Genomic DNA, 21,979 nt, shown 5'->3' with positions numbered 1-21,979 from the left:
GCCACTATATTATTACTATCATAAATAATTAAGTTAGCAAAAATACCATTTGTATAGTATTTAATAGTTTACAAAGTACCTTTCACACAAGCCTTGTAAAAATAGTTTATTGGACTCACTCTATTGATGGGAAACTAAGGTTCCAAGAGATTGGGTAAATTGCCCAAGGTCCAGAGCTAATGAGTGGCAAAGTTGGGACTCAAACCTAGTCCTTCTGAGACTCTAAATGTGTGCTATTCCCATGTCACACTGCCTATCCATGGGGACACAGCTCAATAAATAATCCTTCTGAGCCTAGTGTCAGTATCTGTTAAATAGGGGTGAAAGGATGGGGAGGAACTGGATTAGATAAATTCCAAGGTCCTTTCTAATTCCCACATTCTGTGCCCACAATTCTAGGTACCTTGGTTAGAATTCAACTGCTTCATGGAGTCTATGCTTCCTATTCCTCAGAGTAGTGATCAAAAAGCGAATTCACATTAATTAGAGTGGCAATTTTGCAATAATGCAACCCTTTTCTCCTCGTCTCCTAGTCTTTCAATACATAGATTGAAAAAAAAACCCAACTTTAATTGCCTGCTTTCTTACCTCAGTGTAACCCATACTGGCTGCAGCAATGAGGGCCTGCTGGATGGCTTGGCTCTTCTTAAACACCCCTTGCTGCTGGCTGGCCATTGTCCAGTCACACTGAATCAGAAACTTGACGACCTCCAGATGACCTCGGAGTGCAGCATGGACCAAAGCACACTGTCCATTCTTATCCAAGTGATCCACCTAAGGGAAGGGGACAGAGAAATCTGTGTGAACGAAGAATGGGGCTGTACCCCCACTCCAGTCATATCATCCCACTGCACAGCCTGGACTACTAAGAGTCTGTTTTTCCCACGACCTGAACCAATCTGAGAAAATTTAGAGGATACTCTCCTACTCAGCCTAAATCACTACTGAGCTATAACTCTGGTAGAAGCCCCCTGAGGTTACAGGGTCAGGCTTTTGTTTTCACATCAAAAGAAACCAAAAAAACCCTCCAGTTTCAGCTTTGTTTTTCTGAGGTATATTCTCCTTTGTCCTTAAATAGTTCTTTTCCGACCATGATTTGAAAGACTCGTAGATCTCTTGGTACAAAAAAATGTATTTGAAACCATGAAAGGAAAAAAAAAAAACCATTTTGAAGCTATCTCTCTGCCCCCTCCCCCCCTTTGTCTTCCAAAGAAGTAAAATATCTTTTGTACCATGAATCACACATTTGACCACCAAGCTTTGGCAAAGGCTGCATCTTTCTTCCCGTGTGAGGGCAGAATCTCAAAGATTTGACCAAAATGGCTAGAGTTACTTGGACCTTAATGCTAGACTCAGTTCCAGAAGCAGTTTTTACAACGCAGTGTTGGTTTAGGCTGAAGGAAGGGCCTGATTAAGATCAATCTACCAGAAGGTCCCTAGCCACAGCCTTTTCTGACAGGTAGGCAGGTTATCTTCCAGTGGTAGTTAGAACATCTGAAACAAGTTCTCTATCTGATTTCCCCCAGCTTTAGGTCCACTCAGCCATTTATTTAACAAATGTTTACTGAATGCCTACGATGTGCAAGGTGAATGAAAAGGTGAATAAGATAGTAAAATATAAATTCCGTGCTCAAGGATTTTCAAACAAGGTAGGGGAGATGTGACCAATATGACAAACGTCTGTCCAAAAAAGAAGTTTATAATAAATGCCATAAGAAGAGTAAAGGTGCAATAAAATTTCAGAGCATTCCCAGCTAGAACCTGAAATGAATTTAGTCGTAAAGGTGTTATGGTCTGAATGTTTGTATCCCCCCCAAATGATATGTTGGAATTCTAACCCGGATGGCATTAGAAAATAGGGCCTTTGGGGAGTGATTAGGTCATGAGGGCAGAGCTCTCATGAATGGAATTAGTGTCCTTATAAAGGGACCCCAGAGAGCTTGCTTGTCCTCCTCCACCACGTGAGGACACAGCAAGAAGATCTGTCTGTGAACCAGGAAGCTCTCACCAGACATCGAATCTGTTGGCACCACGATCTTGGGGCTTAGCCTCCAGAACTGTGAGAAATAAATGTTGTTTATGAGCCACTCACTCACTCTATGGTATTTTGTTACAACGCCCAAATGAACTTAAGTCTATATTAATTCACTAATAGGAAATGATTAATTCTAGTTTTTGTTTTTTTTTAAGGAAAGGGTACATAAAGCGTTAGTTTAAACTGCAAAGTTGAGAGGGTCTTATGAAATAATGGGTTAGGGATTTGAAAGGACACAGTACCCAAATTGAAAGAGCTTCCAATGATCAAATATGGGCCAAGTTGAGCAACAAAATAAATCATAATAGCAACGGTTACAGTTCATAGTATAAAATCAGTATCTAGAAATCCACTGTGCTAGAAATAACTGACTAAATACATGGGGGAGAAGTTACAGCTCTTCTTTACAATAGAATTCCATTTAAAAATATTGAAGGAATGGGAGAAATAGAAAATCACCATTGGGCAAACACTGATGGATCCTAAAATTAGTGGACAAAAGCATGAGAAACAGGTCTCAAAGCATCTCCCTAAAATATAATTCTTAATTAAAAAGGGTAGACAGTAACTTCACACCTGAGAAACCTGGAAGGCACCACCTTAACAAAGCAACAGAAGTTAATGGTATCACTTTGGTGGTATAATTGACAAAAATATATATTCTAATGACGAGAAAATATAAAACAAACTAAAATTCAAGAACTTTCTACAAAATAAATGGCTAATATTCTTCATTATCTTCTTAATGCAGAAACCATGGGAGGGAGTATGAGGAGAGGACAAAATCTTAGTGAACAGTTATATTAAGAGAAGGAAGAGAGAAGAGCAACCAGACAGGCAGGAGGGGTACTAGGACCATATTACAAGTTCTGAGAAGTATACTCAATACTGTCTAAGGCAGCTGTGGGCAAACTACGGCCCTCGGGCCGGATCCGGCCCATTTGAAATGAATAAAACTAAAAAAAAAAAAAAAAAAAAAAAAAAAAAAAAAAAAGACTGTACCCTTTTATGTAATGATGTTTACTTTGAATTTATATTAGTTCACACAAACACTCCATCCATGCTTTTGTTCCGGCCCTCCGGTCCAGTTTAAGAACCCATTGTGGCCCTCGAGTCAAAAAGTTTGCCCACCCCTGGTCTAAGGGGTGAGAAATGAGAAAAAGTTACTTTATTTGGTGACTGGCAGTTGTTAGTGGATTTTGAGAGAGTGGCTACATTTGAGTGCCAGGAGACTGTGTTTTATTTTGTTTATTTATTTATTGACAGTATTACAGATGTCCCTCATGTCTCTCTTTCCCGCCTCCAACCTGCCCCAACCCCACCCCATCCAGGCCTTCACCCACATTATTGTCTGTGTTCAAGTGTGTTCTTTTTTTTAAAGACTATTATTTATCAGGCACTAAATCAGATAAAGAGAGTTCATCTCTTTTTAAAAAGGCTTTCTTGTTTTTAATTCTCCTATTTTCTGGATGAAACAAGTAAGATTAAGAGGGGTTCAATGACTTCTCCAAGCCGTTACAGAAAGTAAGTGCGAATGCAGGCTTTGACCAAGTTGTGTTTGATTCCAAAGTATACAATTTTTAATGACTTGCCTCCTCCTTCTCTCATGGAAGCCACACGACAAGTAGTTAAGGAGTACTAAGTGAACAGAGGTAGCAAGTACAGATGACTCGTAGAACAGGTGTGGTAGATATGGAAGGTAAGAGATGGGAGCTCCTGGTTAGCAGGAGAAAGGAAAATTTCTCGTTTGAGTTAGAGGAGACATTCATAAGGTTGTAGAAACTGGGGGAAAAGGCAGTATAAATTAGAAAAAGAATGAAATAAAATGTGAGAGAATGAGCAACTCATTGAGATAAAAAATATAGTTGGAGGCCATTGCTTTGGAAAGGGAGGAAACAGTTCCTTTCTAAGGCAGAAGTAAAGGGGAGTGTAGGTAAGGATTCGTAGTTTTGAGATATACACTGAGAGGAACTCAATCTTAGTAATGTAGGAGGGTAAAGTAAGTTTGAGAGGGTACTGAAAAGAACACAAAAGATTTATACATCTACTGTGGGGAAAATGAGAGATGAGTAAAATGACAGCTGAGCAGCAGGGAAGACCCAGTTGAGATTAAAATATGAATTCACAGCAACAGTAATAAGGCCCAATTATCATTCTATTTCTTGAGGTGTTCATTCTATTGAACAGGACTTTAGAGGTGGCCCATCATTGTGTCACCGTAAACATCAGAGGCTCGGGGTTCCAATGAGGGTCCCAGGTCCCAGTTCCCAAGGGCGTCTCAGGAGTTCCATTCTCTTCGCTGGTAAAAACACTGGACACCTCAGAATGAGGTCATCCTTATATTTCATATTACTTATATTTCATTGCAAAACCACCAAAATCCTCAGTTTGTTTTCAGGACTGAAACAAAATACCACAAGGCTACAATTTCCTCAGAGGCCTCCATTTTGAGGCCAGCACTTTTCTTTTCACCAATATTTTGAAATTGAGTTATTTTACATCAGTGGCTCTTGGGTTACTATAAAGCAAACACATTTTTTAGAAAGGTTTTTAGAGAATTAAAATATACTAACAGGAACACTCTGAGTGCCTCTGGTCAATTTGAGGATAATCAGAGAGAACCACCTTCTCCCCATACCTCTTTGGTGGGGATCTTCAAGGATAGGAAGAGGGAGTCTGGTCTCTGTTCTTATCTCCATGGCTAACTTATCTTCTCTACACATGAAAGGCTGAGGCTGCAGGCACCATTCAGTTCAGATTTCCCACTGCAGTCTCCCTGCTCCTCCACCTTCTCTTTCCTTACTCTGAGCTCAGTAGAGAATTTCTTGGTTGTTAGGTAGAGACTTTTTGTGGCTGCTGCTAATGAGGTTTTCTAAGTGCCCCTCAAAGGGTTTAGGACTGTGACCAGATGCAGTGTGGAGCTGGCATGCAAACACTGGGATGTCTGGGGAGCCCGTATTCCCTTTGATCTACTCCCTAACAGGGTTTGATGCGCTCCACCTGGATTCATGAGGTAACACAGGAGATAAGGATGACTACAGCAGGAAGAGAGATAAAGGGAAGAAAGGAGAAGCAGCAGAGCCAGGCAGCCATTACCTTGGCCCGTTTCTTGCACAGCAGCACGACGATGCTCAGGTAGCCCGCCGCTGCGGCATAGCCCAGAGGAGTCAGGCCGCTTTCAGAAGAGACATCCACATTGGCTCCAAACTCCAACAGCAGGGCCACCATTTCTGTGTAACCAAGATGAGACTGGACACACAGAATTGGGGCATTATTTAAAACCTCTGTCCGGTAATTAATGTTGGCACCTCCCAAAATCAGCAGTCGGCTGACCTAGAAATAAGTAAATAAAAATAACACTCAAACAAATATTAGTCACATCCTTTTAGTCATCTTTTATTAAGTCACCTGGGACCCCATAATAGTGTCTAGTAGCATTTAATTAACTGCTTTATAAAATAATTGTTATGTGTTCCTTTTTTTCAACACCTTGCCTTGGGAAAGGGATGTAAAATGTCTCTACATAAACCACTTAGTAACTAGAGAAAATGCCACCTGTACTGTCGTGCTGAACATAGTCTCTACCATTGAACTATTGGTCAGAAAAGCCCCTACTAAAACAAAGGCCACCTGAGATTGACTTACTCCCTAAAAGCAGCAGGACCTGATCCTATAAATCAGGGTCAACTATTATAGGAGGCCAATAGTTTGCTCTTTAATTCACAGAATAAAATGTAACCATTTAAAACATATTATCGGCCTTGCTGGCGAGACTCAGTGGTTGAGCATCAACCTAGGAGCCAGGAGGTCAAAGTTTGATTCCCGGTCAGGCCATATATGCAGGTTGCGGGCTCAATCCCCAGTGTGGGGCATGCAGGAGGCAGCCAATCAGTGATTCTCTCTCATCATTGATGTTTCCATCTCTCTCTCCCCCTTTCCCTTCCTCTCTGAAATAAATAAAATATTTTAAAAAACATATCCTATATAATAAAAGCCTAATATGCTAAGAGTCCGGTCATCTGTTCAACCAATCAAAGCATAATATGCTAATGATATGCTAAGGCCGCTCAACCGCTCACTATGATGTGCACTGATCACTAGGGGGCAGACAGTTGACCAGTCAACCAGTTGCTATGACGTGCACTGACCACCAGGAGGCAGACACTCCAACTGGTAGGTTAGCTTGCTGCTGGGGTTCGGCCGATCAGAACTGAGCGAGACAGGCCAGACATTCCCTGGAGCCCTCCTGCGGTCCTCTCTGGCTGGCCAATCTCCTGCGTCCCTCCCTGGTCCTGATCGTGCACTGGTCGGGTCCCTCGGCCAGGCCTGAGCCTTCTCGCAATCCGGGACCCCTTGGGGGATTTCGGAGAGCCAGTTCTGGCCCGATCACGCAGGCCAGGCAGAGGGACCCCACTGGTGCACGAATTCATGCACCAGGTCTCTAGTTATCAATAAAAGGCTAATAGGAGATAGTCTAAGGCAAGTCAAAGATTAATTAAATAGCCACTTAAATGTCCTCCTAATTCTATGTTTCACAGTTAATTCTTTAATCTATGTAACTCGTATTCATTTACCTTTATATTTGGAGTGTAGAGATTTCTTAAAGATGCCAATGCCATGGACAGACCTTCTGTGCTGTAGGAGATCCAGAGACCTTGGAGGATGGAGGATGACACACCAACTTTTTTACTCAAACCCTGAAAAAGAAATATTGAGACAAGTCATTAGCCCAGCTAAAAAGTACCACTGGCAATAAGTTAGTGACCTCTAGGTTTGGGATACTAATAAGTGAGAGTAGAGTCTCACCCTAACAATGCCTGTGCCCAGCAAAACCACTGACAGGGACATAGACTGGCTCTGTTGGAATAAGCCAAGGTCAAATGTCTCTATCTTAGCAGTCTCTTGTAACAAATCTACATAATACCTCTCTCTTCTGCTATATTTGGATATAACCCCCCCCACACACACCTTTTCTATTAGCCTTGAATCAATCTCTTAAATTCAAGTTAGTAAAATACACACTGTGACACAGAAAATGCAATGTGATCATTGATCTCCATCTCATTTCCTTCCTGGACATTTGGGAAAATGATATTTCCCAATCTCCTTTACAGTCATGTGGGGCATGTGTCTGATTTCTGGCTAATAAAATATGGGCAGAAGTAATAGATCATGTCCAGGCTTGGACCCAAACTTCCTGTGCATTTTTCCACACTTTTTCTTTAAAAAAAATTTTTGAAATTGATTTTAGAGAGAGGGGACGGAGGAGGAAGAGATAGAAACACTGATGACAGAGAAACATAAACATTAATTGGCTGCACCTGCATGCCCCATGTTGGGGATCAAGCCCGAAACCCAGGCATGTGTTCTGACTGGGAATCGAACCAATGATCTCTTGGTGCATGGGTTGATGCTCAACCATTGAACCATACCCGCCAGGGCCTCCCCACACTTTCTATTGTTCTTCTTGAATGGAGGATTCTGAGGTCCTTGGAGATTTTACTACTAAGTGGAAGAAGCTTGTCCAAGGATCTGTACTGAATTGCAATGTAAATGAGAAATGAACCTTTGTTTAGTCATTGAGATTTTGTAGGTTTGTTACAGTAGCTAGCATTCCTCACCCTGATACACAGTGCAATGATCATGTCTGTTCACCCGCAGGAAAACAACATAGGTTGACTGCCATCAGTAACAAATTTTCTCTTGTATGGCTGGCCTAGTTCCCATGGCATGTACCAATGTTTGCCCCTTTCATGTGGGCTTCTGCAAAAGGAAGTTAGAATACGTTGTGTTTTAAATTTTTTGTTGTTAGGGCAAGACTCTTTCAGTCATCTTACCATTCCGCCAGTGTCTGGGTCAAGTGAGGAGTTAAAGCAGGAAATCCCAAGGGCAGAAAGATATTAACAATGAAGTTTGAGATCTAATAAGTGGATTTGGGTAGGCATTCTTTTTAAAAACTTAAGCTACTTCTGCTTGCTTTATGCCTTGAAATGCACATTCTTCTATTTATGTTCAAATCAGCAACGTGTATTTAGCTTCTCTGAAAGATGTAGCACTCTCTCCTCTGCTTAGGACCTATAAGTCTTGAATGTAAATTACCCTTTTTTTCTACGTGATACCCAGGATAGTTTCAGTCATTCAGGGCACCAAGTACATTTTAAATGAGAAAGCCTAAGCTGTTTAGAGTAAAGCCGGATGTTCCCAGAACGTTGTGCTGTAATTTTTGCTCAGGGGAACTTGGGTGGATTTCCACTTCTGGTAATGGTTGATCTAGGTAATTTGGACAAACATTCCTGCAAAGGACAACTGGAAAAGCTGTACAAAATTTAATATATTTCTTTATTGGTTTCAGAGAGGAAGGGAGAAGGAGAGAGAGATAGAAACATCAATGATGAGAGAGAATCATTGATGGGCTGCCTCCTGCACGCACCCCAATGGAGATTGAGCCCGCAACCCAGGCATGTGCCCTTGGCCGGAATCGAACCTGGGACCCTTCAGTCTGCAGGCTGACGCTCTATCCACTGAGCCAAGCCAGCTAGGGCAAAGCTGTACAAAATTTAAAATACATCCTCCTTGAAGACATGGAAGGACTACAAGTTGAAGAATTGCTGGGCCAAAGATTTAGGATAGAATGAAGCCCAGAACAGTTGGGCTTCATTAGAGCTGCTTCCCCACTGGGTGTGCCTGCCAATTCCACAGAGTTACCTAGGAGTGCTTTTGATAGCTTTGGAATTTATGAGTAGGTGAAACTATTTTGTATGATATTGTAATGGTAGATACATGATATTACACGTTTGGCAAAATCCATAGAACGATACAACACTACAACACACACAATGAACCCTAATGTAAACTATGGACTTTAGTTAATATGTCAATATAGGCTCATCAACTATAACAAATGTCCCACCCCAGTGCAAGATTTTAATAACAGGGAAAACGTGGTGGGGGAGTGAGTATATGAGAACCAACTGTATTCTCTGTAAACCTAAAATTGCTCTAAGAAATAAAACGTACCAATTAAAAAACAGAAGCCTGGGTTATACTCCAGAATAATGAATAATGGTCTCTGGGAGTAAGAAATATGTGTATGTGCTTCAAGTTCCCCAGGAGAATCTAACGTTCAGTAGTCCCCCCTTATTCGTGGTTTTGTTTACTGTGGTTTCAGTTACTTGTCATCAACTGCAGTCTGAAAATATTAAATGGAAAATTCCAGAAATAAACAATTTATGTTTTAAATTGTGCATCATTCTTAGTAGCATGATGATATCTTGCAGTCCTGCTCCATCTTGCTGGGATGTGAATCATCCCTCTGCCCAGTGTATCCACGCTGTATGCACTACCTGCCCAGTAGTCATGTTAGTAGCTGCCACAGTTATCAGATTGACTGTGGTGGTATTGCAGTGCTGTGTTCAAGTAACCCTTATTTTACTTAATAATGGCCTCAAGGCACAAGAGTAGGGATGCTGGTGATTCAAACACATCACAGAGAAGCTGTAAAGTGCTTCCTTTAAGTGAAAAGGTGAAAGTTCTTGACTTAAGAAAATAAAAAAGTATGCTGAAGTTGTTAATCTCTACAGTAAGGACAAATCTTTTTTTTTTTTTAAAAAAAAATATATCTTAAATTGATTTTAGAGAGGAAGGGAGAGGGATAGAGAGATAGAAACATCAATGAGAGAGAATCATTGATTGGCTGCCTCCTGCACGCCCCCTACTGGGGATCAAGCCCACAACCCAGGCATGTGTACTTGGCCAGAATCGAACCTGGGACCCTTCAGTCCACAGGGCGATGCTCTATCCACTGAGCCAAACCAGCTAGGGCAAGGACAAATCTCTTTTGTGTGAAATTGTGAACGAGAAAAATGAAATAGTGCTAGTTGTGTATCTTCAACTGCAAAAGTTATGACCCCAGTGTGTGTAAGTGCTTAGTTAAGATAGAAAGGACATTAAATTTGTGGGTGGAAAACACGAACAGACAGCAACAAGTTACACCAGAAAGCATGAAGCCTGTATGAAAACTTCCACAAGGCATCCCCTGAAACAAGTGACATCTAGCCATTTACCACAAGTAAGGGACAGTTACACAAATTCAGGAAGAGATTTGGACTAAAAAATATAAAAATTACTGGAGAGGCTACATTCACTGATGAAGAAGCTCTGTTGGGGGTCTTGGGATATATCCCCTTAGGATAAAGGAGGACTACTGTATTCACGAGTTGAAAACCATTGATCTAGATCTCTTGATAAATCTCAAATATACATAGAATTATATAACGACTGTGATACTATTTATGCCAGGTTTAAAAATCATGGAATAATTCTGTATATTGTTTATGAATATATATCTATGTTGGAAAAGTACAAATTATGGATGAGAAGAACACATAATAACTCAAGGGTAGAAATCATCTCTGAGAAGGGAGAGAAATGGGGTAAGAGAAGGATACAAAGGGGACTTCTCCTGTACTTGTTTCTTAAACATAAAGAAAAAGACTTGAAGCAAACATGGACAAATCTTAACACCTGTTAAAAATGGTATAGTATTTGATCATTCAATTACCTCTGCTTTCTTATGTGTTAGATATATTTCATAATAAAAAAAATAGGAACAGGGACATCTTGTCCTCTATGAGAAAAAGGTAAGAATTGATAATGATATAGAATGATTTACTAGTGAGATGAGGAGAGTAGTTAAAGAAGTCATAGTGACTCATAAATCAGGCTGTTTAGTTATTTGACTTGGTTAAGAGCTAGAGGAGAAAAAATGGGAAAAGGAGTTGGTAAATGAACTTCAATTAAATGGTCCAGAAAGAGACCACAAAGCAACACTCAGAGTCCCAGTGAGGCTGGAATAAATACATAGGAAATAAGTCTGAAATATAGAGCTAGATTCTAGGATTTGTGGTATAAGTTTTACTTGTACTACAGATTTGCTAGTCTACTGATTTCTTCTGCTTGGTGGGGTTGACCCTTTGCTCCAAAGAGTTCAGTTTAGTTAAACTCAAGTTGACAAAGGTGACAGGCAGATCCCATTACCAGGCAGGAGGTAGCAAAAACCTCACATAGTTCTAAGCTGATGGATTCTTAGAGAGACCTTGAGGTTCAGACAACTAGAAAAAGGTCTTTTCAGTATCTATAACTATTGCTCAGGCAAGAAGGGATCTCGTTTTGTCAGAGATGAATGGCAATGGAGTCCCTTTCTTAAATATTTGTTAGAATCTAAATTTATAGCACTTTACTAGTTGGTAGGAAACTTGCTCAGTATTTTTGAATACTTCCCGAAGAAAGAGAAAGCATGACGAAGCCAGAGCAATCTCATCTTAGGGATCTTAACTATGGCTCAGGTATCTTAAGATCATGGCAAAAACTAACCTTGGGGGGTTATTTAATGAGTTTCTTTAAGGCACATTATTTACAAGTATATTGCCAATAACCCACTAGTAGCTATTCAAAGATCTCAAATGGATCATTACCCTTTTTATCCACCACCCAAATAGCCATGTTTGGTTATAATGAAAGGATCCTGGTAAACAAAGGAGATGATGTCTTTCATTGTAGAAAAGGGGTTGGCAAACTATGGCCCAAGGCCAAATCCAGCCTTCCACCAGTTTTTATGAATCATGTTTTATAAGAACACAAGGACAAGGACACCCACCCATTCATTTCTGTATTGTCTCTGGCTGCTTTTGAGCTACAATGACAGAGTTAAGTGGTTTCCAGAGAGACTCTATGAAGTACAAAGCCATATTTGCCCGTCACTGCTGTAGAGGATGCTAAGTAACCTCTGAAGTGTAAGGGTGATATTACCATATAAAATCTGTGCTTATGATTAAGTCTTATTGTCAGGAGATTTTTATTAATAATTTGAGTCATATAACCTTGTATTAGATATATGTCTAGTATATATTATGTATTTGCATTTTATTATGTGCCTTATGTATTTTATTGTATGCTCCTTATAACAACCTGACAGATATTTTTACCATTTTATAGATGAGAAAACTGAGACTGCTTAAGGTAAATGGGTTCTGTACTTGAAACCATGCCTTTTGATTGATGTCTAAGGATCTTCTACCCTCTAGATCAGCAGTCGCCAACCGGTGGTCCTCGGATCACTGGTGGTCCGCGAGGTCCGAAAGGTTGGCAACCGCTGCTCTAGATGTCTACTTATAGCACTTTCCCCCTGGCCAATAGTTTTGTTCTGGTAAGAAATGCTACAGTACTGACCAATCCAAGGAACATTTTAGAAGGCAGCATTTAGGGAGCTAATGTAAGAGCATTCCAAAATCCTTCCAGTGAATAGACCCAAATCAGTGAAACACCCTGCATCACAAACTAGATTGAAATATTTCTGGCCACAATTCACAAACACCCTGCTTTCTTTTCAGAGATTAAAAAGAAAAAATCTAAATAGCAATGAGAGGATGATAAAAGAATTGTAAGTGCTTAATATCATTGGTCATTAGGGAAATACAAATTAAAATCACAGTAAGAAACTACTTCCTATCTACCAATATGGCCAAATTATATTTTGTGGCACAGTGCATATGATTTTCTTAATATCAAGAAAAGGTAAGACAATGTCTAACAAGTACTGGCAAAGGTTTAAAAAAACTGGAACACTCATACATTGCTGGTGGGGTTGTGAAAAAGTACAGCCACTTTGAAAAACAGACTGGCAATTCCTCTTCTAGGTCTATTTCCAAGAGAAGTGAAGACATAGCCACACAAAAACCTGAACACTGACATTGTAAATGTACTCAGTGCCACTGAGTTGTTCACTATAAAATGGCTAATTTTATTTAAAAAAAAAAAACTAAAAGGGGGAATATCTGTACACTAATGTTCATAGCAGTATTATTTACAATAGTCAAAAAATAGAAACAACCTGGATGTCCAACTAGTGAATGAATAAACAATATGGATTATATGGCAGTAAGAATTAATCAAGTATTGATACAGGCTACAACATGGATGAACCCTGAAAACATCACACTAAGTGAAGAAGCCACACACAAAAGACCACATATTGTATGATTTCATTTATAGGAAATGTCCAGAAAAGTCAAATCTATAGAGAGAATGTAGATCAGTGGGTTGCCAGAAGCTAGAAGAAGCATGTAGAATACCTTCAAATGGGCACAAAGATTATTTCTAGGGTAATGTAAAGGTACTAATAGTGGCGATAGTTACACGACTCTAATTACACTAATTGTCATTGACTTGTACGAGTAAAATGGGTGAATTTTATGATATATAAATTAGACCCCAATAAAGTTGTTAGAGGCAAAAAGAATGAAAAGGGCTCCATAGCCAGCCTAATTTCCAGAATTACAGACCCACAACCTCAGAATTTTTAGAGTGATTAATGACATGGTATGTACTTTTTCACAAAGATAAAATAAGGGAAATTGAAAATTAACTGGAAATAAATATAAATTGGGCTACATGTCACTGCTGATTAGAGGTTCTAAGTCAGGGGTCCTCAAACTATGGCCTGCAGGCCACATGCAAATACAAATATTGTATTTGTTCCCGTTTTGTTTTTTTACTTCAAAATAAGATATGTGCAGTGTGCATAGGAATTTGTTCATAGGTTTTTTTTTAAACTATAGTCCGGCCCTCCAACGGTCTGAGGGACAGTGAACTGGCCCCCTGTTTAAAAAGTTTGAGGACCCCTGTTCTAAGTGGTACAGGGTATAAGCATAGAGTCTATTTTTGCCTTTTCATGACCTTCAGCTGATGGGCACTGAGAATTCTAGCAGTCTGGGGGAAGCCAAAGCCTATCAACAGGGAGCACTCTGCATTTAAAAGACCCTAAAAGTGCAGCATCAGGAAAACCGTAGTCCAAGTCTACATTCTTCTACTTGCAGTCATGTCAGCACCTATGCTGTACACCCAAGTATTTATGGCCTGAATCACACAGGGAGCCACTCTTATCTCAGGCAACCATGTTGTCTGCAGCAACATAAGATAAAACTGTGTCAATGATGGGTGTATATGGTTAAAATGTAGGTCTCCATGCACTGGATATAGTCACAGTGGGTCAAACAAAACTTATCATTTACCTGTTAATGTGGTGTTCATTTTACGGTACAGAAAAGACAAGCATAAATTGCTTTGCATCTGATCCTAGGCAGACAGTGATGCTAAAAGCTTTAGAGTTCAAAGTGGTGATGCTTAAAAGTTAAATTTCCTATCTAACTGAAGGATAATTATCTCAGAATTTCTCAAAGTAGCAGATACTTTTTAAAATATATATATTATTGATTTTTTTACAGAGAGAAAGGGAGAGGGATAGAGAGTTAGAAACATCAATGAGAGAGAAACATCGATCAGCTGCATCCTGCACACCTCCTACTGGGGATGTGCCCGCAACCAAGGTACATGCCCTTGACCGGAATCGAACCTGGGACCTTTCAGTCCACAGGCCGATGCTCTATCCACTGAGCCAAACCGGTTAGGGCAGCAGATACGTTTTGGCCCATTTTTTTTTTTTTTAATATATTTTATTGATTTTTTACAGAGAGGAAGGGAGAGAGATAGAGAGTTAGAAACATCGATGAGAGAGAAACATCGATCAGCCGCCTCCTGCACATCTCCCACTGGGGATGCGCCCGCAACCCAGGCACATGCCCTTGACCGGAATCGAACCCGGGACCCCCCAGTCCACAGGCCGACGCTCTATCCACCGAGCCAAACCGGTTTCGGCCGTTTTGGCCCATTTGAAACAGGAAGAAGCCACCTTGCCTGTTATTTTAGTCCCATTCTTCTCCCACTTGTCATTGGGTAAGATAATTTTTTTTTTTTTTTTTTTTTTTTTTTTTTTTTTTTTTTTTAGTACAGTGATTTTTCAGAGAAGAAAATTATGATTCAAATAAAGGACCCGTCACTGTGGGTTCACATCTGTCTATCTGACGAACAGGCTTCTCTGGCTGTGTGCTTACATATGGGGAAGATTTGCTAGGCTCTTTGAATCGTCCTTACTGCCATCTTTCTCTTTGAAGAGAACTGATTTATCTTTAACAGTATCTCCTGGAGGAAGTCCAACCCAGAGAACTGTTTAAGATACCTGTATCTCAACCCTGAGCCAGGAAAGGCAGTCTGAAGAGACTGTAAGGATGGGAAGTAGCAGACTTCCAGCAAACTGTGGGCTAGAAAAATCAGAACATTTCTTCCTTGACCTTTGTGTTTTTACCCTATACTGGTATCAACACTACAAATTCCTTGAGATTAGGGTCTGTATCTTTCTTGTTTTTGCAGCACTAGTACCTAGGACAATGCCTCAGTAAGCGCTGAGTAAACAAATGCATTCGTGCACAAAGAGTGAATGATGTGCCCGCCTCGGGGTCCTCCATTCCAGCCTTGTGAATGTGGAGAGATGGGAGCTGATGCTATAGAGTACTTAAAAATTTTGAAACCACTGGGAGACAAACTGGGATTATAATTTGAAAAGAGAATGGTTCCAGATACTTGGAACATCACAACACTAGAAATATTAAAATCTTCACTAAGTGAATTGAAATCTTCACTAAGAAACAAGGCCCTGGTCAGGAAGTTCAGTTGGTTAGAGTGTTGTCCTGATAGGCCAAGGCTGCGGGTTCAATCCCTGGTCAGGGCACACACAAGAATCAACCAATGAATGCCTTAATAAATGGAACAATAGGTTGATGTTTCTCTCTCTCCCTCTCTTAAATCAATAAAATACAATTTTTAAAAAAGACTTATAAGAAAATTGAAAGAGTGCTCTCAGTGATTTTAGATATTGTGAAAATCTGCAACTAACTGCTACAACATGACTGTCCTCAGGAGATTGTAGGTCATATATTGAATATACATCTATATGCTTCTCAGCTGAATGATAATACACGTACATTCCCTGGAAAGCCTAGCAGTATGCTAAGCTGGGAGATGACAAATGAGGTTTTCTTTCCAAATGCCTAGGGAGGAACAGCCATATTTTTCAAGACATGGACTGGCTTTGCAACAAAATAATTTCAGAAAGCAAGGACTTTACTGAAATACCAGTAGCTTCAAAAATACTGTTAAGGAAAGCCTGCTGGAGATGGAAAGAAAAAACCTCTAACTTCTCTCGTTACCTTAAAAATGTGTGCTTTGAGGATGTGATGTCCCAGTTCAATAGTCTGCTGTCGGTTTAGTTTTCCCTCTTGGCGGGAAAACCAGAAGGCAAGTAACGTGTGACCACTCCTGCAAAGAAAAAGAGACTCATTTTAGAAATGTTAATGTACCAATTCTGCTTTGGGTGGAGGACTGTTCAGGTCTAGCCAAACCTTCAAGATCCTGTCTCATTCAACCAGTTTCTTAGGGAAGGACAACTGCAACTGGGCAAAGAATAAGTATTGAAAGGTTCCTCGCTTTTACCAGTCCTTTACCCAAATCACACGTGTGAATATCACAAAATGTCATTTCTAGTGAGCTTACACCCATCCCACACACAGATGGCATGAAAAGATTTTCATTTTTATTTTTTGTCTCTGTCAACTACTTTATTTCACCCATGCTTTAAATGTCAGTGTTCCTAAGGATCTCATTTTCGGTCCTGGTCTGTCCTCTGAATTAGCTCATCCATCCTCAGGGCCTTCACCACCACCTGCATCCTGTATCCTTTTCTCTAGTTAGACTTCTCAGCCTTAGGTCAGTATACATCCAACTGTCTATTGGATTTCTGCACCTGGAGGTACCAGAGTATCTCAAATTCAAACTAGATTAACAACCTCTTCCCCAAGTGAAGTATTCTCTGGTCAGCAGCTATCTTCCCTTTCCTTCCAGTAGAGGAAAAGGAATAGTTTTTCTTTGGAACTACCATTATATATACTTTATATGTCTTATACAGTATCTACCACACTTCCACATACCCTTTCCTCTACTAGACTATAGGTTTCCTGATGGCATCCATTCCTCCCTATCTCCTTATTAACAGATTCCCACTCTGTTATGAAAGAGAAAACCCCTTTTCTGCCTCTGCATGTTGTGTTCTCTGCCCCTGTAGCCCAGAACTATTGTGGCCCTCTTGTAATCATGTGGCAGCTACGCTAAGACAAAGCCAAAGGAAGAATTAAGCTAAGAGAATTGCAGAAATATAGCACCTGAGCCCTGACTGTACAGCATTAGGAGCTGCCCTAATTTTGGATTTCTTGTTATATAAAGTATCTAAAAATTTATTATTTAATCCATTTGAGCTAGAATTTTCTATTTCTTCTAGCTCAAAGCATCCTAATGAAATACTCCTTAAAGTGTGAATGTATGTATGGATAGGTATGGGTATATGCATGTGTATATATCGAGGGTTATGTGTGTGTGTTTCTGTTTACATTTATGACAAAAATTCTGAGTGATTTATATTCTTCAAAGCACCTAGCATCATATCCTATCAAATAAAGAGGGAATATGCTAATTGACCCTCATGCTGTCACAAAGATGGCAGCACCCACAGCCAATAAGGGGGGAATATGCTAATTGACTGTCCCACCCTCAAAGATGGCGGTGCCCAAAGCCAATAAGGAGGGAATATCCTAATTGACTGCTATGCTCTCAAAGATGGTGGTGCCCACAGCCACAAGATGACGGCACCCAGTCCCCTCAGCCCCGCTGGGGGGGCAGGCACATGGCAAGGCCGGGCCCGCCCCCAGGTGGGCCCGGCCGCTCCGCGCGCCTGCCTCCGGAGTCCCCCAGTCCCCTTAATCCCCCCAGTTGCCGAGGGCTGGCCTGAGGCACAGACAAGCCTCGGATGTTGGCTGCCAAGCTGCCTAGGGCTGCCCAAGGTTCAGGAAACCAGGGCTGGCTGAGGCTTGCGCTGCCAGCAGTGGCAGCAGCAGAGGTGTGATGGGGCATCACCTTCCCCTGATCGCTGGGTCACCTCCTGCCCCTGAGGGCTCCCGAACTGTGAGAGGGGGCAGGCTGGGCTAAGGGACACCCCCTCCAGTGCATGAATTTTCATGCACCGGGCCTCTAATATTGCATATAAAAATTTCCCATAAATTTTTTTGAAAGCAAAAGAAAACTGGGCATTAAAGAAAGGACACCCGATCGCCTTTGGGATGTGCCTTCTTGCCACACTGGCTCTAGCTCTGTGGACACAAAACTCTGTGGAACTGTATTACTTTAAGTAACTCTCTACTCCCCACCAGGTTAGTGGCCAGCAGAGTCCTAATGCCACTGGTAACACAATTCTTCTATTCCTTTCATTTGAAGTGTCATAGAAAAGAGAAATAAACCCAATTTCAATTTCAAATCCAGTGAATTAATCCAACAGAAGGAAAAAGTAGCAAGTGAATTTCTGTTGGTAACACTTCCTTGAGAGGAAGCCCAGATGTCTACTGGATGATATTCTCTCACAATGAACACTGGCTACTCTGCCAGGTTTAACATTTAAGATATCTCACACTGAAGTTTAAAACAAACATGTTCTTTATTTCTTAGTTTTTGTTTTTTTAAGTTTCAGTAAAGAACAGGGGGTGGGAGAGTTCCCATCTTACAGGAGTCATCTCATGGAGATTTCATTCTAATAAGATTAAAAAATAATTTTACCATGTTCTAATCTTGGGCTTCATAGAATTTCCGAATTCTAGTGGTTATCTGATTGGATAAGATGAACCACAATGGCAGGGAAGTTATTTAATTGAGAGAATATCTCAGACAAGGATAGCCTTCATGGAACCATCAGTAGCCTCCCTGATGTAAGAATTATTACTTTATTTTTTTTAATTTTTTAATTTTTTTAAAAAAATATATTTTTATTGATTTTTTACAGAGAGGAAGGGAGAGAGATAGAGAGTCAGAAACATCGATGAGAGAGAAACATCGACCAGCCGCCTCCTGCACATCTCCCACTGGGGATGTGCCCGCAACCCAGGTACATGCCCTTGACCAGAATCGAACCCGGGACCCTTCAGTCCGCAGGCCGACGCTCCATCCACTGAGCCAAACCGGTTTCGGCAAGAATTATTACTTTAAATAACTATCCATAGCTGTACATAGTGACTAGAACTCCTGAATACAGGCCTCTGATCCACCACCTATGCCTGAAGCATTCTAATGAAAATCCAGGCTTATCAGAATTAAGGGGGAAAAAAGTTCATGTCTGACAAGAAAATGAAATTTTAGTTAGACACAAAATTGACTTTGCCCTAGTGCCTTCATTTTACTACCATAACTAAGAAATCCTGGTAAGACATTTGCATTTCAGCTAATAGAGCTTGCTTTGTTGTTGCTCATCAGGCACACAGGAGAAACAAAAAGCAATATAGGCCAAGAGAAAGATGAAGGAGACAATGTAATTCTTTTTTTTTTTTTTTTTAGATATAAGCAAATTACATTACTCATAAGAGAATGACTCTGATCAGTTCATTGAACTCAAAGCTTACGGTGTTCAGGACACAAAGGGTAAAAGCAATTTACAATATATGCTGGCATTTCCATGTGTGCCTTACTGTTCTGATAAAATATGGTGCCACTGGCTAACCTATGGTCCGAATGTGTTACACTACATTTGTCTATATTTATTTGTATTTTTCTTATCAGTTTCTTACTCCTGAACTCACTTCCTTTTGACTTCTAGTCTTACTATTCTCTAAGATCACCAGTAGCCTCTTAATTAGTTTTCTTTTAGCCTGTGATTTTGTTTCTTTCTATTTTCTCCCTCTAGCCTTAGGTCAGAGTTGAAGATTCTTCCCAGCACTGTCCCTGGTCCCCTGTCCTGGATATATACGTGCTCTGACTAAAGGCAGAGAGGGAGTACCCAGAATAGTAGAGGGTAGATCCTATCTCCATTCTCATTTTTAGCCCCTCCATATGGATTACAACTGTGGATTACAACAAGGCAGTGAGGAGCTACCCTTGCATGACAACCCTACTTCCCTAGACCTTGAAAGTTGAGAGTTATGAGGTCTCTTAGAAGAAGAAAACCTTTTCTAAAGCAAGAATCACCCTCCTTCCCACCACCGCACATTTAACAGTTGAGAAGCTGAATAACTTGTTTTATACAAAACATATAATGACACTATGTTTGTTTTTCTAATAGATTTTCACTTAGCCCCCCCAGGGAGATAGCAAGCCTTAAAGTTTCTATTTGTAGCACTGAAACATGCTAACAGATGGAATCAAACATTTCTAGCATGGATGTTTTCTCCATTGTTCTAGTCGTAGTCACTAATGTGTAGTCACACAGATTTCATTAGCTCTTGGAATGACAAACTTGATATACAACACTTTGGTGTTTCAGAGAAATAACACTGAAGTGTTCTGATATTCCTGTGTGTGGTGCTCAGATGTAATAAAGTGATATAGTCACAGCCAGCTGGCAAAGAACTGCTTGCAATCTAAAGCCTATCTTATTTATCTCATAATTTGGACTGAAATAATGTTTGCTGCTGTAAAATCTCTGTAATAGAGGTAAATGTGGAGAATGACTTAGGGAGACACAGTGAGACCAGCATTATGGGGCAGAGACAGGTAGCTGCCTACAAAAGATTTGTGCTCCTTTGCACAGTCAAGAGCTGTGGTGAAGTGGCTACTTTGCCAGGGACCTTGCATTCACATTCAAGAGGGTAATGTGACTGAGTTCTGGATAATGGAATACAGGCAGAAATTACATTCATTGCTTCAGACCTGGCCCAGAAAAATCTCCTTTGACTTCCACAACCTTACTGTTTCTTGTTTCTCCTTCTAACTCTAATATTACCCTTGTAAATTATTATTTGGTTCATCACTTTATTTTAGTATTAAATATATTGTTATCATACTTCTAAACTTCCTGCTTTATACTCTTAAGTGATCTTATTTAGTCCTATGGCTTCTACTGTCAGTTATTCACTGATAACTCCAAAATCCATAATTCTGTGTCTGAGTTTTCCCTTTTTCTATTTTTCAAAGTCACATGTTTAAATATATTTGTGCATCTTTTCTTGGAGGTAATTCATTATAAACATGTCCAACATAGAACTCACCTTCTCCCCATAGCCTGTTCTTTCTCCTGCTGTTGCTCATGCTAGGACCCCTCCTCCATTCAGAATGCTCTGTCCATCAGTAGCTTAACTCTGCTACACCGCTCAGGGTAAGTGTTGAAGTCACTTTTGATCCCTCCACCCTTACCTTCTACACACTCACACCCACCAAGTGCTGTTGAGTATCTCCAAAATGTCTCTCCCACGCATACCTGGCTCTCTATTCTTACATTACAGGCCGTGGCATTTCTCACCCAGACAAATAGGGCCACATGCCACTTGTCAGAGCTATTTTTCACATCATCAGGGTTATCTGATCATTGTCTCCTCTGCCTCAAAATTAGAGATTCCTTATTATCTACAGAATACAATCTTAAGGTCTTAAATATGGTTTTCAAGGCTTTTTTCCCTAGCCACATTCCTATCAATCTTTCAGACCATCAGAACTTCTTTTAATTCCCCAAAGGCACTTTGCATCTCACACTTGCACTATTGCCCTATTGTTGGCTGCTATGTGCCTGACCTCCCTTTAAAGGGCAAGGCTTTAATGCTGGGGATGTCTTACTCACTTAAGTTTCTCTAGAGTATAGCACAGTCCTTGTAGAATAGAAGTTCAACAAATATTTCATGAATGAATAAATGCTAAGCAGATGGGTTCCAGGAAGAGCAACACGAGGACTTCTAGGTCCACTTTCCAATTCACTATCCAACTCAGACTTGAATTTGTGGGCATCTCTGTTGGCATTGTTCAACTGTGAAATGAGTGTGACTATGGCTCAAATATTGAGACTAGATGGACAATCCTGATCTTTTTCACCTCTCACTTAAAAAATTCTGCCTGCACTTAAACTTTGGTGATTGCTGCCTTACAGTCTGCTTGCTGCTATCAATTCTCAGCAAGTAACACCCACACTTCTTTCCTTTCTCTTTAGCTTATCAGTTAGAAATTGCTTTGGTATGTCCTTCTTATGGATCCTAAATA

The 21,979-nt window shown here is 40.4% G+C and overlaps 1 protein-coding gene across 10 annotated transcripts in view; it reads right to left on the bottom strand.

Moving 5' to 3' along the window:
* Positions 1–21,979, bottom strand: part of TANC2 (tetratricopeptide repeat, ankyrin repeat and coiled-coil containing 2) — a 265,295-nt gene that overhangs the window by 25,620 nt on the left and 217,696 nt on the right. For all 10 annotated transcript variants that reach the window (XM_070395132.1, XM_070395133.1, XM_070395134.1 and 7 more), the window contains 4 exons: positions 16,135–16,243; positions 6,610–6,732; positions 5,132–5,368; positions 589–774 (listed from right to left, as the gene is read on the bottom strand). In XM_070395132.1, the coding sequence (XP_070251233.1) occupies positions 589–774; positions 5,132–5,368; positions 6,610–6,732; positions 16,135–16,243 (655 nt within the window). The remainder of the gene's footprint in view (positions 1–588; positions 775–5,131; positions 5,369–6,609; positions 6,733–16,134; positions 16,244–21,979) is intronic.

This window comes from Myotis yumanensis, unplaced genomic scaffold, assembly GCF_028538775.1.
Source record: "Myotis yumanensis isolate MYYU_CA2020_CCGP unplaced genomic scaffold, mMyoYum1.0.hap1 SCAF_16, whole genome shotgun sequence".
In the NCBI taxonomy this organism is placed as follows: domain Eukaryota; kingdom Metazoa; phylum Chordata; class Mammalia; order Chiroptera; family Vespertilionidae; genus Myotis; species Myotis yumanensis.
Note: the sequence above shows the minus strand (reverse complement) of the source record. Positions and strands in the feature narration are given on the sequence as shown.